Below are 17,467 nucleotides of genomic sequence, written 5' to 3' on the forward strand. Positions count from 1 at the left end.
CTTCAGCACCACACATTTTTGCTTGCATGAACTGGTTCATTCTACGTAGAGGTGTGGTAATTGGGGGGGGGGACGGGGACAACTCTTATTGAGAGCACTTCCACAAGGCAGTTGTGGACTTGGTGCTGCTTACACATGCAAGTTTTGTCCAGTGTTCACGTGTCATTCTCATCAAAACATTATCCCATTTTTTTTCTATTTAATATGGATTTACTGGTTCTACAAAAATTCTGATGTTAAAGAAAACAGGGCAAGATAGTCAATCCAGATTAAAAGAGGAAAAAATATGGAATAGCATTTGGGTGAGGACAACGTCATGAGGATGTTGTGAAACATGTGTGCGCATGAGCTGCATTGAGCTCACAATAAATTGCCCTGTGGAAGTGCTCTGTGTCCCATTAGTGCTTTTCCAAGGGTGTTTGAATTAGATTCACCAAGAGGAAAGCAGTATGCTCTCCCAGTGTAATAGATAGATGTATTGGTCAGGGAGAAATGCACATGCTTCTCTTTTCACTTTATGTCAGTGATGTGCACTCTAGTACTATACTGGAAAGCAAAAGTGCAGAGAGCTAAATGAAACAGGGAGGAAAAGATAAATCATCGCAAAACGTATGTATGGGCATGAGGGCACTAATGCAGTGCAAGAAGAGGGAAAATGCCACCAGGCTATTTTAAAGGATTAGAGCAGGGGTCAGCAACCTTTTTCAGTCGTGGGCTGGTCCACTGTCCCTCAGACCTTGTGGGGGGCTGGACTATATTTTTTTTGGGGGGGGGGGGAAATGAATGAATTCCTGTGCCCCACAAATAACCCAGAGATGCTTTTAAAATAAAAGGACACATTCTACTCATGAAAAACACACTGATTCCTGGACCATCCGCTGGCCGGATTGAGAAGGCAATTGGGCTGCATCCAGCCCCCGGGTCTTAGGTTGCCTACCCCTGGACTAGGGTAATGCTCTCTGCTACAGTGGTCTGAAACCTTGCGGAGATACCACCAGTTAGCGTAGACAGTACTGAGCTAGACGGCTCAAGAGATAAGTCATGTATTTACCAGCTGCTACTGCTGAATGGTGATGAGAATGCTGCAATGTTCTACCTTCACAAAGGCAATTAAGATTCCATGCAGGCTGGTGACATCATTGGTTCACACCTGTGCAGCCACTGTGTTGGATTCTGGTCCCCTCATTTGTCATTACCTGGTTGCTGTTTGTGTGGGAATGCTTCACAAAATTCTTTTTGTTATACTTGTGTATTCTTCACAATACACTCTAGGTTGCAAAGAGCCAACAATTGTTTCATAAATTCCTCATAAATAATCTCATTATTGCTGGTGTCTTTGCAGATCAGTGATGAAAGTCTATACAGGACATTGTTAATAGCATATTTAACCCAGTAGAGAAGCTCTGTTACATGATGACAGAGAACCATAACAGAAATTTCAGAGATCATTATTATTATAGTGTGAAGTCTACAATTCCCACCAAGCATGACAGCACATTTGATTTTGCTAAATCCTTTGTGCACAATGCCCAACAAGATAAATCCTTATACATGACTCATGTCTTTTCAACGTGAAGTTTATGTTGGCTTACATTCATGGGGGGGAAATACTTAGTAGCAGGATGAAGGAGCTGAGAGTTTATTCTTTACATTGTAGCCATAGTTAAAACCGTTTTGTACAAGGGGATAGTTGATAATTGGCTGATGTGATGCGGAAAGTATGTACTTCCTCCTCACTCCATGCCCCCTACCCCAGCTTTATCATCCAGACCTTTGTGCTCTGCAGTTTGTCACATGAAGCTCACTCCCTGCAATCAAGCCAGCATACCAATTCATGTGAGACCACTTCAGCCTGCCCTGCAAGCATTCAGTTTTGCTCAAAATCATTTACTGAGGGAATCTTAGCATAGGGCTGGTTAAACTCCAGCAATGTTTCCGCTGGTGGTTGTATCAGGGCTTGTCCTCACTGGACTTTATCATGAGTTTGAGGCTGTTTGAGTCCAGAATTTATAGGTGTTGTTCACATGACGTTGCCCTCAACTGGAACCCATCCCGCATATTTTGTTGAGTGAATTTGGATGCCCCCAATCCCCAGGCCATCCAAAAAGCAAAGCAAAATGCAGAGCAAATCTGCTGCTGTCTGACTGCCAGATGGGCTGCTGCTGTTTGCATTCTGTTTGGTTAAGGTGGCATGGAATGGGTGTGTGAACGCAGATGTTTCCTTGTTTGCAGAATGGAAGGAGGACTTTTTTCTACTTCCCCGCTTCCAGCCACTCAGTGAAGATTGGGGAAAAGACCTGATTAAGAATATTAAGGCTGAGTGGGGATGAGGAGTTTTTGACAGCATAGAGCAGGGGTCAGCAACCTAAGGCCCATGGGCCACAAGCGGCCCGTGGGGGTCGTTTAACCGGCCCATGGACCCCCGCCACCTGCTCAGTTGGCTCCCGTGCGCCACACTAAACCGGCACGGAGCAGAGCGGGGACCGCCTTCTGTGATGCTGGCCAGCTTCCCATTGGCTGCAGGAAGTTCCTTCAGCCAATGGGAAGCTGTGCACGCCTCCTCCACGCCAGATGGAGCGCCGGAAATAGTGTTCGCGCGTGTGTGCACTCCAGCCCACCGCGGCGTCTGCGGGACCATGAACTAGCCCAAAAACTGGCATAGAGGTTTGTTTGTGGAGCCACCGTTGGAGCTCCAAATGCCCACACAAGCAGTTTGGGTCTCTTAGGACATCAAAATGGCTGTTCAGTTTGTGAAACAATGGATTGAATTTAGGATTATGACCTTTTTGTATAACTGCCCTAAGTCTCAGTATAATGTAGCCAGGATCTTCAAGACCTTGGCCCTGCCAACACCTGGTATCCATACCCAGTATACAGTGACAATGGCCATAGCTTCTCCCCTGCCTGTATTGCATTTTTCATATATTCCCTGTTTCGTAAAAATCAAATGAACAAAAATCCTTAGAAAAACATATTGGCAGGGGATGTGCAACTTTTTCAAAAAATTTTTTTTATTGTGCTAGCTGAAGTCCATGGCAACATCCAAAGAAGGAAGATGAAAGAAAGAAAGAAAGAAAGAAAGAAAGAAAGAAAGAGCAGTTGTTACATACACTATATGCAGTAAAACCATGGTCAACTCCACCAAAATTTCTTATTACACAAAATAAAACATAATTCTCGGATAAAATATGCAAATTAGATCTTAGAGTCCCCTTTGCAATTCACTGCTGGATGCAAAATTTGTAATCCACCAAGTGGAATGCAGCCCACCAACCATGTTCATCAGGTCACCAGCAGCATGATAAAACTACCTGTTTTGCCCATCTAGGGTTGTAGAAATAGTGAACTTGGTAAGCACTTAGGAGACCATGTGGCTGGCAGGCTGTAATGTGCAGATGTTGCCTGTCCAGATTATTGTGACTATTCAGCAAGGGAATAATTTAACTGCAACAAAACTCAGAAGTAGAGCCCTAATCAACAACACCCAGGATGATGAAGTGGCCTACAACACGTGCTTGCATTATATCCTGGGACATATCGCATGACAATTAGTTGCTCTTAAAAATCCTTTTGTGTTGTGAAATATTCAGCTTTTGTTTCCTCTCCCACCCCGTATCTGAAACATTATCCATTAAATATCCCCCAGTATCCTAGTTTCCTGTAAATGCCGTTCCATCATCTTCTGCTGTGGTTTTCTCCTAATCTGTGCATTCAGTTCTTTGACTTTGAATATCACCATTGTCCCTGAATGCATGTGTTAGCATATTCTGTAACTTGGGGACTTTTCTCACGGTTACAGCTATTCACTCAGCATTTTTTAACTGACATTTTTTCTTTCATGGGTAGCAACAATGACTCATGCTCTTATTTTGATATTTTCAAGGGGAAGCATTTTTTTTAACAAAATATGTATGGCATGTCATTTTTACAATTTGAGTACAGAAAGAAACAACAATGGGTCTCATGCTTCTAATCTGGTGTCCCATGGGACCAGAATTAGAAGTTAGACCTACAGTATGTCTGCCTTAAGTTGAAACTGGACATAACTTCAGGGCACTGAACTGATGCTGACCATCTTACCATGGTTTTAAGTGGCTTGCGGATTATAGATCGCCTGAGCTGGCATCCCCTTTGGACTACAGTTGTAAACAAATTCTTGCTCATTGCAAGGCCTTGAATTTTCATGTGAAAGACCCATACTTGAAGACCAATTGCATCCCTGGTGAGCCTACTTGGAAACCGCTTGTTTTCAACTGCAGTTCAAAATGTACTTGTGGTGAAGAAGCAGTGGGAGCAGTTCATCATAACCATAGACCATGATTTTATATCCCATCATTCAGCCCACTTTAGGAAGGCCTTTGGTGGTTTGCAAAATGGCAATTGGCATATAATGACCTGCTGAGAAGAGCCCTAGTTCAGCTTTTGGTGAGGACCCAAATTGAAAAAGTGGCCTGACAGTGAGTTGTAATGCACGCTGGCAGTTCAGGCTCCAACCACATCTCAGTTTGCGCATATAAATTGCACCACATCTGGGCTAGATGTTTATTCCATGACTATGCCAGCATGAGGCACCTGTAACACACACACACACACACACCCTTCTTAACTGCCCCATGACTTCTATGCTTACAATATAAACAACCAAGTATAGCTAAGTATCATGATAAGTTAAATTGTCCAAGTTAATGGAGTTTCAAATGTCTCCAGTTTTATACACTACAAAAAGATCTTTGTTCTCCATTCAAAAAGACATTCAGTCCAGGTACTCACTACGAGATATGCTAAAGAGGCATACAAGCATACAAAGTTACAATTCAGCCTACCAGCCCTGTTTTTTTAATGATATGTGTAAAAGATGCTAATGCAGCAAGGTTATTTCCATAATCAACCAATAAGTAAAAGGAGAGGACTCTGCAGTTGATGACAATATTGGCTGGAGAACTGTTGCCAGGCTGTCTGTCTGGGTGGCACAATCAACATAAAGGAATGTGCAAAACCTGTACAACAGAGTACCCTTTTCTTTTCTTGCTACTTTTTGGTTTAGTACTAAGTACTAGGCTAACCAGTTTGGAAGGCTCCCAGGCAGATGTGCCCAAAAAGCACAAATCTTGGATCTGTACAAAACCATCTGCAAAGCTACTCAGATCTGAATATTCAAATCTAGCTAACCTCTTTTCTTATCAAACCAAAAACAAAGAAAGCAACAGCATATCTTCTGGCAAATTAAAGGCTCTCATATCTATTGTGTCAAACCTTTCATGAACCAAAATCCATTTCTCCATTCATAAGCTCCAGCCTACAACAATTGATGCTGCAATAAATCGGTTGATCTTTAAGATGTAAATCTTTGTTCATTTTGTTGCAGTCGACTAATGCAACTACTCCTCTGGAAGTAAAAAAAGAAAAGAAAAAAAGTTGTTATGCATGTATAAAACTGCCTTTGATCACATGTTTGCTACCCAGTTGTCTCGCAGTGGCTCTGTGCATTGGACAATTCATGGGCGAGGGGCGGGGGGGAATCTAGTGAAGTGGCCCAAAGCAAAAAGTTCCCAAGCGTGGGAATTGCCCATGAGAGAGAGGATGTTGTTTCTGATTTACATCACAGCCCTGCCTTCAAGAGGAGGGCAGGTTACAAAAGGGCATTCTATAGAAAGCAAGGAGTATGTGCTGAACACTAAGGAATGTTTGTGTTCCTGCTTTTAGATTAACATGGTTCTCACTTTAGTTCCATTTGCTTATTGACTTGACCAGTTACACTTGAAACTTCCACAGTCATTAAAAGCTTAGTTAAAGGATTATGCCTGGAAGCCTGTGAGGCATGCTCCACATTTTCTTTTCCTGAATCAGATGGTGGTGTTTTGTTTGTTTTTAAATCAAATACACTATTCAGCAAGATAAGAGTCAAGGCTAGCACATCACATGTTGGATAACAGTACTAGGAGGGAAATGTTTGCTAAGAAGGCAGCATTAATCTTTGTGTAGGTAGGCAAGGTCATGAAAGTCAGTTGCCTTCACCCGGAGCCCTGTGTGGTACCAAATTCATTTCAGTAGAGACGGATCTGCCTTTTTTACTAAAGCATAGTAGGAAAATCCATTGGGCAAGGGTGTTCTCAGGTTATTGAGGGATTGCTAGATCTTACATTATATTTATTTGTTGTATTTATTTTCCCCAAGGGACTCAAAGTGGTGTGTATGGATTTCCCCCTCCCCATTCCATCCTCGCAACAAGACTGTTTTTGTTAAGAATATTCATCTACTACTTGTCAGTTCAAAACTGAACCACTCAGGGTGCTTAAAACATGTAACAAGGCTCAGAAGAACAAATTGAGAAGCTAACAAATGAGCAGGAGGAAAAAAAGAGCAAAACCAAAGGCTTGGGAAAGAAGAGGCCTGGCAAAATTAACAAAACGTGTAGGCCAAAGGCTGCCTAAACATAAATGTTTTCAGCAGGTGTTGAAATGCTACTGGAGAAGGAACCAAGTGGGTTCCCCAAAGCAGAGAATTCCAGAAAGTGGGTGTCACTGCTGAGAAAGTCCTCACATGTGTCCCAGCCAGGTGTGCTTGGAATGGGAGTTGAGCACGCAAGAGCGCCTCTCCTGGTAACCTGATTCCAGGTTTAAAGGGCTTTAAAGCCAATAGCCGGCACTTTGGATTGTGTCTAGAAACAGACAGGCTGCCACTGCAGCTGAGGTAATAAAGGAGTCACATGCTCTACCAACTGCACTTTGAGTTACCCGCAGATAGAGCGTCTTACAGTAGTGTAGTCAGGCCTGTGGAGAGACAGGCCCATGCCAGAGGGTGGGGGGAGACAGGTACACTTGCCCCAGGCCTTGGAGGGCTAAGCTGGCTGGGGGTCCCTGCCAGGGACTGGCTGCTTTTTTGTTTGAGTTTATAACGTTATTCTAACAAGACTTCCACCTCAGGCCTCACAGCGAGCTTGTGTACAGAGACCAAGTCTGTCTTCTCCCAAAACAAGAGCAGTTGATAAACCTGCCAGAGCTGGGCAAAAGCACTCTTGGACAACACCTGGGAATGCAGGAACAGGAGTACCCTCAAACCATGTCCCTGCTCTGCCAAGAGAAGTGCAACCTCATTCTACCCAGGCTTAACCTCTACTACCACTGAGCTAAGAGTCCACCCATCCTGACCAAGAGCTGGATCAAATGTCATTTTATCATTGCTAGATAACTAGTTGCTGGCATCTGTGCTGGAAACTGCACAAGATTCTGACAGGGCATTTCCCATCAGGAACTAGTAATAGTAGCTGTCTTCCCCACTACATTTCTCCACTGATTTCCCTTAAATACATTGGATCAGCACAGTTCTTATCTGGTTCATGAGCGCATGGCACACCAGTGCCTTTGTGGTCTGAAAAAGCACTATGGTTGCTGGAGAAATCTGACATATGTGCCCCTAAGAGTTCTACTGTGACATTGCATAGTTTACAACCTAGCACACAGAAGCTTCTCTCCTGTCGGCACATAGCTCCAGTTGCTATTGCTGAGCAAATGGTTTTGTGTGGTCTTTTAGATCGTTTTTTTGCTTAGAGAGTTGGCAAAGGAGTCTTCAAACAGAAGTTTGATGCCATCTAGGGTCTTGAAAAGGCCTTGCATGTCAATAAATAAATGGTTAATTGACCACACAGCATTTTCATGTAAAAACTTGTTTAGTGAATTCATAACTCTCTGAAATGAAAAGTATTCTTGTGGAAGAAAGCTTTGTGAGGGACTTTCTTCACAAACCTAAGGTGACAACACACTTGGAATTCAATCCAGACCATGACATTTGAGCTAACCTTCATCACAGTTAAAACTTGTTCAAGCATATTTGCTTAAACAAGTTTTAACTGTGACTAAAAATTATCGTAAGTTGCTCAGATCTTGGCATGAGTGTTGCCGTCTTAACTTCGGGAAGAAAAAATCCCCACCCTCACCTCTGCACAAAGCACCACAAGTTAAAGTGGCGGTTCTTGAAATAAAAGCCCTTTCCTTTTTTTGTTATCCTAAAGCAGATTGGACAAAAAAAGCTATTTTATTGTAGCCTTCCAGAAGAAGACTGTACTGGGAAGGCACTCTGGGTAAAAGCATGTTGTTAGCAGGGGATTTCCAAAGAATGTGATAGCAAAGCATAGCAGCGAGGGCTTTTTTGAGTGCACAGAGGTTTCTGAAGTGCCTTTCATTGGAAAGTGCTCTGAAGATGGAGCATATCCTGCAGATGGAAGAACTTGAGAACAAATGAAACTGCCCTCAAAGTCAAGGGCAGCAGGAACTGTGGCTTTCCAGTTCTCAGACTGTGCTGTGCTGGTCAAGGACAAGGCGTTCTTCCATTGCTTACAGATGGTGTGAAAAATGTAAGCAGGGATATACAGCATATGGGTTTGTATGAGGAGGAGGCTAGTTGGAGGATAGCAAACACTTCTTTGCACTTTTAGTTTAAGATCGACAGGCAATTCATGTATTAAGATGTATGGACTGCTCCACTTCTGGAAGCACACACATCTCATTCTGGGGAGATGTGCAATTTCTCCATCTACATGTTATACTGGAAGTGAGGTTCATGCTTCTTTCCCCCTCATTTATGGGTAACATGTCCAATGCTTTCTTCACTCCCAAACAACAACAAAATCCTATCAAGACTAGACAAAAAATCCTATCACGGCTATCAGCTTAGTGACTGATTTAACCTAGTCGGGATACTAATCAGTGTTAACTTTGAAAGCTTCAGACTATTTCCGTTAAACTCTGGCAAGGTTTATACCAGGTGGGCTTCCATAAACTGGTGACTGGTGATTACTTTTGACTAAGCAGGAAAGATTGGATTCGGATAATGTGCAAAGTCATCCTGAAGACCATTTTGTGGTGCGTGAATGTAGGGTGTTCTCTTTTCTTTGAGTGTGCTTCCAGACAACTGGTTTATTGAGTGTTCATCCAGACTTGTTTGCAGGGAGTTTCAGTTACACTAGCTATTTAATGAGCACTCATTCTGATTTGTTTGTGGGGAGGTTAGATGACATTGCACAAAAGCAAATGTTATCCCATATTTTCCAGTGCATTTTCTTGTCCCTTTCCTTATAGTAGAAAGTCACATCTTTTGGGGAAGTGTACAACCTGAATTTGCTGGTATGTGATTTAACCCCGTCTGAATATAGTGACAAACTAGAAGTGTCCCGACTTTTATTAAGAAGCAAGCAGAAAGTTTTGTTTGTTTGTTAAAGCACATGCTAATGTCCATTCTGTTTTGTCCTCAGCACCTTGTCCAGCTGCTCTCATGCGGTGGTGGCTTTGCTGTACCCCTTCTCCTGGCAACACACATTCATTCCAGTCCTGCCTTCTTCCATGATTGACATTGTCTGCTGCCCTACTCCATTTCTGGTTGGATTGCTTTCCAACTCACTGCCTAAATTAAAGGAGCTACCAGTAGAAGAGGTAGGAATGGAGTCTATAGTTCATTGTAAGTGAAATTCCCAGGAAAGAACTCTGCAATAGATTTAACAAACCTTTGTGCTTCAATCCTTACTTGCAACTGATGGGAGACAATGCCATTACCTTTCTGAAAGGTTTCCTCCTCATTGATGTGCAAGCTGTACTGCAGGGGTGGGGAACCATTTTCAGCCCATGGACCATATTCCCTTCTGGACAACCTTCTGAGGGCCACATGCCAGGGCTATGTAGGGCCAGAGGCAAAAGTGTGCCAAGCAGTGAATCTCACTTTTTCTAGGTTTCCACATACACCACGCTATCCAGGTAAGCAAAAGACAAGATGACAAGATGAGAGTTCAAGGCTACATTCTAGGCAGGCAAAAACACTCATTGGGGTGCAAAGCAGGGCTGGTAGGGGGGATTGGCCTGGGAACAGGGTGGTGCTACAGAGGCCAGATAGAGAGGCATAGAGGACACATTTGGCTATTGAGCTTGAGGTTCCCCAATGCTGCTAGAGTGAGCATGACACTGAAATGCCAATTTTGGGATAGGTGATCTGAATTGCAACTCATTGATTTTGATAAGCTTATATTCTTACATCCTTATGAGGTGGATGCACTCATTTTTTAATTGTATTTCTGCCTGTAACACCTGCAAAAATGGACTATGGTAGAGAAACAGACCATTTTAAAAGAAGCAAGTTTGTCCAGGACAGATGTAGAATCTTAGTTCTATTTGGGCATTCTGCTCATATGCAAACCCTACAATTCAAGCAGTTGAGCATTCTAAGCTGTGCCATTGTGTCACTATTCCCGTCGTCTTCCAACTCATGAAGGATGGTCCTGTAGAGCAAGGGACCTCCTCTACTCATGGAAGCTCTTTGCACAATTCAGAATCTTCCACTTCACATAGTTGTACTCCCTGAGTTGGAAAGCGATGGGTGTAGCCCTCTCATTTCTGCTCACCTTGCTCCCATGTGAGTTTTACATATGAGGAGCACGCCTGAATCGAACTCTTATGACATATCTGGGTATTTTCTACCAAATGCATGGGAGTGGAGAAGCAACTATCAATACATAGGCTCTTACCAATTACCATATCATGATTATTAAAATTGAGTGGTAAGTTTACACAGACCATTCTAGGAAGGTATATTGGCAGCTTGTTGCTTAGGGAGCAATGTGGTCGAAGTGCTGTTGCCCACAACTATTCTGTTCTGAGCTGAATTCTGAGTTTATTCATTCTCCTTTACATACTTTCATCCATCATGAAATTAGATCAATGTGAGAACTAATTTCCTGTGGTGCAAACATGAGAGCAGAGGATGAGGAAGATACTACATTGGTAATTGGGATCAGTCCAGAAAATATTAAGGACAACTGCATACCTGACGGTGTCATTGTTCTATTTCCATGGGTCGTGAAAGCAGGGGAAGAGGTGTTTTGATAGGGCTGATTCTGAGCCACTATTTGTGACATGTGCAAAGCAGGTTTCTTTGTTTCTTCTTCGTCGTCTTCTCCTCCTCTCAAATTTCTTATTATATTGCTGTTTATATATACAAGGGTAGCTTCATTCAGTATCAGAGAGTCATAAGAATTGCTTATGAGTGTCTGGATCTGTTACTGTTCTGGTAATGTCTGAGTAAACGGAATGACATGGTGTCTTCCCATATAATAGGAACATAGGAAGGCCCATGTCATAGGAACTGAGGAAGCTGCCTTATACTGAGTCAGACCATTGGTCCATATAGCTCAAGAGTTGGCCCATCCACCTGTCAAAGTTGGCTCACAAGGCTGATTGATCCTAATAAGGATCTGGCATTTGGAGCCAAAAATGTTCCCCACCCCTGGTTTATATGAATACCTTCTCAGATACTAGTGGAACTGTGTCTTCTTGAATAAAGGAAGGATCAAACAATCCCCATCAGCCCCAGTCAGTGTGCCAAATCATCAGGGATCATGAGAGTTTTAGTCCATAGCATATGGAGGGCACAATGCTGATGTAAGACGCTCAGCTTAATTCTCATAGGAGTGGATGTTCAGTACACTACACACACCACAAGCTTGGGTTCCTGCTTTATACATTATTGGTGCATACCAAACACTCTGAAGCCACTGGATGGCACTAGAAGTTCAATTTGGTGGTCAAACTTGTATTTAGATCTCCCCTTTCTTGTAAAGACAATAACATGTCTCCAGGCACCATGATAAAACTTTTCTCTGTTGATTACCTTTTAGGCTTTGATGGTGAACCTTGGATCTGATCGTTTCATCAGACAGGTACTGTGTGTTTTTTATGTGTGTTGAAATATGCAAAACAACTTCATAGCCCATTAGAAAAACATAAATAGAGTTAACAGGCCGAGTTGTGAGGTTGTCCCATCAGTTAAGAATGAGAAAACATGGTGGGTGTGTCAACCTCACAATAAACAATAAACCTTCACCCAAAGGTCCCAGGGCAGAGATATACACAATCTAAGCCAAAATGAATCAATAACATTCAAATAGCATAAAACAAAATAAAAACTTCAATTACAAATAGAACAACCAACAACATAAATTCACATGTTCAATACACCTCATCTCTCCTCAAAAACCTGGGCAAGGTGCTGCAACATCACTGCCAAATCTGGCTTTGCCCTGCTTTCTCTTCTCACAGTGTAAGAGTTTAATGCTTTATTTACAACATGGTGTGAAATATCAGATATGTTTCTCAGTTCTAAATCTTGAAAAAGTTTGATTGGAAATAAGCCTGCTCATTGTTTTCCTCCTTCAGATGGATGATGAAGACACACTTTTGCCTAGGAAATTGCAAGCAGCTCTGGAGCAGGCTCTAGAGAGGAAGAGTGATTTAATAAACCAAGATTCAGACAGCGAATCAGATGAGGGTAAGAGAGGCTGGGAACAAGTCCTGTTTACAGTCGAATCTTTGTGGGATGGGGAATAATATGTTCTTGGAAGCTAAAGAGGGAAACAAGAATGTTGTATGTAAACTGATCAGCGAACTACAAAAATATATATTTTTCAACATTTAAAGGGTACTTCACAACACACCATTACATTCTCACGCTGAATGTAACTGACCTGTAGAAAGGACTCTATGAATTGAAAACAGAGACGTTTTATGTACCACTGTTAACTATGAAAATCCTTTAAGAAAAACAACTTCAAAAAATGTACTTCACAACAGTAAACCATTCAGTATTTAACGATGGCACACATTTTTTTCCACAACACTGTCACGCATTGCTAACCGTTTAATTGACTATAGCCAGCTATTCTGGAGAGTGACTTCCATGACTGTTTTTCCTTTCTTTTTTTTTGGTTCACTTATTGTGTTTGTAAGAATTTAATTACAAGCTTGGATGCTGTGCTATTCCCAATGGAAGCGAAACAGGAGCCACAGTTGGTTCAGAGCAGCTTGCTGTGTTGATCTGAGTCATTGTGACTTCCCTCGGAAAACAACTGATGCATCTGTGTTGAAGTGTTTGGTAGCCCTTAAAGAGACTTTAGAACTATTTTAATATTTCTTAGGTTCTGAATGGCTGAGTTCCACATGCTTGGCTTTGCAGAGCTCGATACTCATTTTGATTTGTTACATGAATGTCCGTGGGATTGTGCTACATGCATCCTTGCAAAAGTGCCCTGTCATTTAGCCTTTTTTTTTTTAAGGATACAAATGGCTTTTTAATCAATTTAATAATACTAGTTATCCTATGACTAGGGAAAGGGAAGAAAAGGTCTCTTACTTGTTTATTTACAAATTAAAGGGAGGAATTTAAATCAACTTAAAGTGTCCACGTTACAAGACAAGAGACATTCCAGTCAATTGGCTGACCTAGCCACATGAGATGGGCAGATATTGATCTGAGCCTTTGGGGGGGGGATCAGTTTATAGAAACTTGGCAGGAGCCTCTTGGTGTGCTTTGTACTTACTGGAGTCTGAGAGTGGCAACAATTCTGCCTTTGCTGCTGGCTGCTCCTTTCATACTAATGTTTGACCATTCCTTCACAGTTTCTTTCTTAGTTAAACAAAATAGTTTCTCCATGAGATTCAAAGGCATCCTCATTAAAGGGAAAAGGATCTTGCAAAGGCTGTTTGGAAACAAACATTTTGCTTGGCTCCTGGTATAATTGTGGTATATACTCTAAACCCATTGGTATTCTGATAAATGAGGAAAATGCCCAGAATATAATGTTTGAAGAACAAAGTGAAGGTCTTCAAAAAACCTGCTCCAGAAGACCCAACCAAGGATGAGTGAACCCCATTTGTTGGTATTCGTACAGCCTGTGGTTATGAGAATTGAGGAAACTTGCATGCTGTCTTTACGTCAAATGAATTTTAAATGTTTATCAAATGATTTGGGGGCGTGGGAGTGATGCTTCTAGCTGCTGGACAGTCTCTTGGTGATGTCCTGTTGAATACAACATATTTTCCGTTGCACTTGTTGGCTAATCTGTTGTACACCACTTAGACATTTTAAACAATAGTCTGATAATGAACATCCTATTCTAATATCCCAATAATGTTTATGTGCAATTACAGTGACAGGGAGCTGCAGGGACACACACAATGGTATTCAGGAGTTGGGGGAGGAGACATCTAGTTCATACTGTGTGGGTTCTACTATATACTGTTTCCTCTTTCTTGCAGAGTGTAATACGCTGAATGGATTAGTATCAGAAGTGTTCATCCGTTTCTTTGTGGAGACAATCGGACACTATTCCCTTTTCCTCACTCAAAATGAAAAGGCCGAGCGAGTCTTCCAAAGAGAGGCTTTCCGCAAATCTGTGGCTTCAAAGAGCATCCGCCGTTTCTTAGAGGTCTTTATGGAATCTCAGATGTTTGCTGGGTTTATCCAAGATAGAGAACTCCGAAAATGCAGGGCAAAAGGTAAGGCCTGTTCTGTCAACTGTGAGATGGCCTTTTCATTTATTAATGTATTGTAGTACTCATAACTCGCAACATACAAGCATTTAACTTGTGTGCATTCAGCTTACGCACTTGGCATTTATTTTTAAAGGGAGCGGGTGTCTAGGAAAAAAGACTTTGGCAATCCCACCCACCATCTCCTAACAGGAGAAAGGCTGATGAATGCTGGGATGAATGAAGACATGGAACTTTTGAAAATAAGGCTTTTGAAATACCCTTCAGAAAACAAATGGGGTGTGTGTGTGAGAGAGAGGGTCTCTGGCTGCCACAAAAGTAAGAGCACTAGGTCTTGATCCTCCTTTCTCTTGGAAAAAGACCAATATTTCTCTTTCATCCATTTTCCACAGGTCTCTTTGAACAGAGGGTTGAACAGTATTTGGAAGAGCTTCCAGACACTGAACAAAGTGGAGTAAATAAGTTTCTGCGAGGCCTTGGTAAGGAACTTAAAACAGAGGCTTTGAAATATTGAAGCATGTGCATCATGTTTAAAAAATGCTAAGAAAAGGCCCTATTATAAAGCACATTTTGTTCCTGGAGGCTTCTTCATTGTAGCATCTGGTAGATATTCAAGAGAAGGCAACATTTATTAACAAGTAATGGAAGAGCTTAGCTTCCGCAGAAAGTGCTGACCTATTTAACAGTCCTGGTAACATGCTTTGCTTCATGATCCAATGTGTACAACAACTGAAAATTCTTTAGAAGGGCCTCAGTTGATCAAATGAAATTATAAGGGGGGAAACTATACATGTAGATGAAAAGCAGAAAAGGGTCAAGGACCTGCCCCCCAAACCCACACTTAAAATTGCAGTCTCTTTATTTTTTGAAAAAAATGGGACTTTGTTTCATTCATTCATTGCATATAACGTAAAGTTCATATAATGTAAAGCTCATGCTTTTCAAAAGAATCAAGGGAGGGCAAAGATATAACAATATACTTTAACAATATGTCCTTAAATGGGATGTGGAGAGGAGGCTGTGGTGAGGACTTTAAAAAACAGAGACAGTAAGCTTGTCAACCTAGTACAATTGTACAGTAGTGATAGGGAAGACATCATTCCTCTTTGTACACAGAAATTGTTACCTGTGCGCACACACTCCAAGTATGTGTCAGATAGTTCTCCTCTGCTAATTAATTTTATTATAATGTTTGAGCATGAAAATAAATTTTAAGATATACAGTGGTACCTTGGGTTAAGAACTTAATTCGTTCTGGAGGTCCATTCTTAACCTGAAACTGTTCTTAACCTGAGGTACCACTTTAGCTAATGGGGCCTCCCGCTGCTGCCGCACCACTGGAGCACAATTTCTGTTTTCATCCTGAAGCAAAGTACTTAACCCGGGGTACTATTTCTGGGGTAGTGGAGTTTGTAACCTGAAGCGTCTATAACCCAAGGTACCACTGTAAAATGAGAGTGTTTCATCATTGTGTTTCATCTCATGTACATAAACCAGGATTGTGGTAGTAGTGAATGCTAAGCTGCTTTTCTGAGACACCACCAAGATATAGATAGATTGCACTGTATGCTGTGACCTCTTTACCAAAAAGAAGTTGTGCTGTTTTGAATTCTTGATGGTTTAAAATGTATATTAATAACTATGATATCTCATTTGTGTTATTTCAGGAAATAAAATGAGGTTCCTTCACAAGAAGAATTAATTCATTTCTACTGAAATATGGATCCAAAGACTATTTATGATGCCGGCACAGATCACCACCTACATCTTTTTTTCCGATTCTGATGCTGGAGGGGACAAAATTAGCTGGTCACAAGATTAAGTGACTGCAAATGATGTTTCACTGTGCATCAGCAATAATAATAATAATAATAATAATAATGTATTTGGATAGATATTTGTAAATGATGTGCTGTAAGCGTCCTTAACAAACAAAAACTGTCACGAGCACGGACAACTGTGGTAATATTTGTATATTCCTGAAAATAACAGGTGCTTCTTTCTTTAGAGCAAACTGAGTTATGCTTGGTGCAAACTGAATAGCTAATTATGTGCAGCCGACTGTCTCAGCGGAACCACTGACTTCATCAGATATTTGTGAGAGCTACATGGTGTACTGTGGAAGTGAATGAACTCCAGTGTGGGAATTTGGGGGTGGGGGTATATGAAAGAGGTCTGATTTTTTATATGACAGAGTTTATATTTTTCTCTAGTGTTTCTTCTAATTAATTTTTCAAGAAAAAGAATAACAAGTTATTCTGTAATAAGGTACTTGATTCACAATCACAGATTATCTGCTTTGTTTTAAATGATGGTCAGTAAATTATAATGCGTTCTGCACTATGATTGCTAAACATGGAGAAATCTCTGGCCTTTTGACACACAGGCTGCAAATGGTGAGGTACAGTCCGTCTTTTTCTAATGTATGTATGATTTCTAATAAATTGTGTAAATACTTGTGTCAAATGCCATTCATTAGAATTCTTCTGATGTTGGCTGCTGCCTCAATACTAAATGAATAACTAGATTTAGTTTGAAGTTGTATAACTCGTGCTGTAAATCCCTTAGAACACAGTGGGATTCCCCCCCCCCCCCCAAGTAGATATTCATAGGACTGGGCTTGACAGCACAAAGTACAAAACCATTGTTTTAAACCTTGTTAGAAGCTAACCTCTGCATCTTGGCAAAGTAACAGTCAAACTAATAGAATTTACTAATTGCATCCTAAAAATCCTAGGCATTCCACTTGCAGAGTGGGACTTGTGCAACTCCTGAGGGCTGAGTGTTTTTTTCCATATAGAGTCCTTACATAGGTTCCCTATTGGTAGGAGAGAATAACAGAGGCCAACCAGAGAATATTGAGAAGCATAGCAGCTAGTAAGCTTGATCTTTATTGATCTGTTGCAACAGGGTGCTCCCTCACCCGCAGGAGAGGAGGAGGACCCAGAAAAATGGTGTGCAAGGCCTTATAAAGACTTTGAAATTGCCACCCTGGAGATCAAGACCACCCCCAGAAACATCATACATACCGTACATCACAGAAGGGGTGTAACCTAAGTCCACCCCTCAGATACATCACACCTACATCACAGAAAAGGCGGTCTAAAACAGAAATTTTAATATTGTTTTTCTCCTGTTGTTGTTTATCTCCTGTCTGGCAG

General features: G+C 41.5%; 1 protein-coding gene across 6 annotated transcripts in view; it reads left to right on the forward strand.

The window, feature by feature from the left end:
- The window catches only part of DENND2B (DENN domain containing 2B), a 106,949-nt gene extending 90,172 nt beyond the window's left edge, over nt 1-16,777 (forward strand). For all 6 annotated transcript variants that reach the window (XM_079965908.1, XM_079965907.1, XM_079965910.1 and 3 more), the window contains 6 exons: nt 9,248-9,425; nt 11,657-11,698; nt 12,195-12,306; nt 14,073-14,312; nt 14,699-14,785; nt 15,974-16,777. In XM_079965908.1, the coding sequence (XP_079822034.1) occupies nt 9,248-9,425; nt 11,657-11,698; nt 12,195-12,306; nt 14,073-14,312; nt 14,699-14,785; nt 15,974-16,008 (694 nt within the window). In that variant the 3' untranslated portion in view covers nt 16,009-16,777. The remainder of the gene's footprint in view (nt 1-9,247; nt 9,426-11,656; nt 11,699-12,194; nt 12,307-14,072; nt 14,313-14,698; nt 14,786-15,973) is intronic.
- Nucleotides 16,778-17,467: the final 690 nt, after the last annotated feature.

This window comes from Podarcis cretensis (assembly GCF_951804945.1).
Source record: "Podarcis cretensis genome assembly, chromosome: 1".
Lineage (NCBI taxonomy): Eukaryota > Metazoa > Chordata > Lepidosauria > Squamata > Lacertidae > Podarcis > Podarcis cretensis.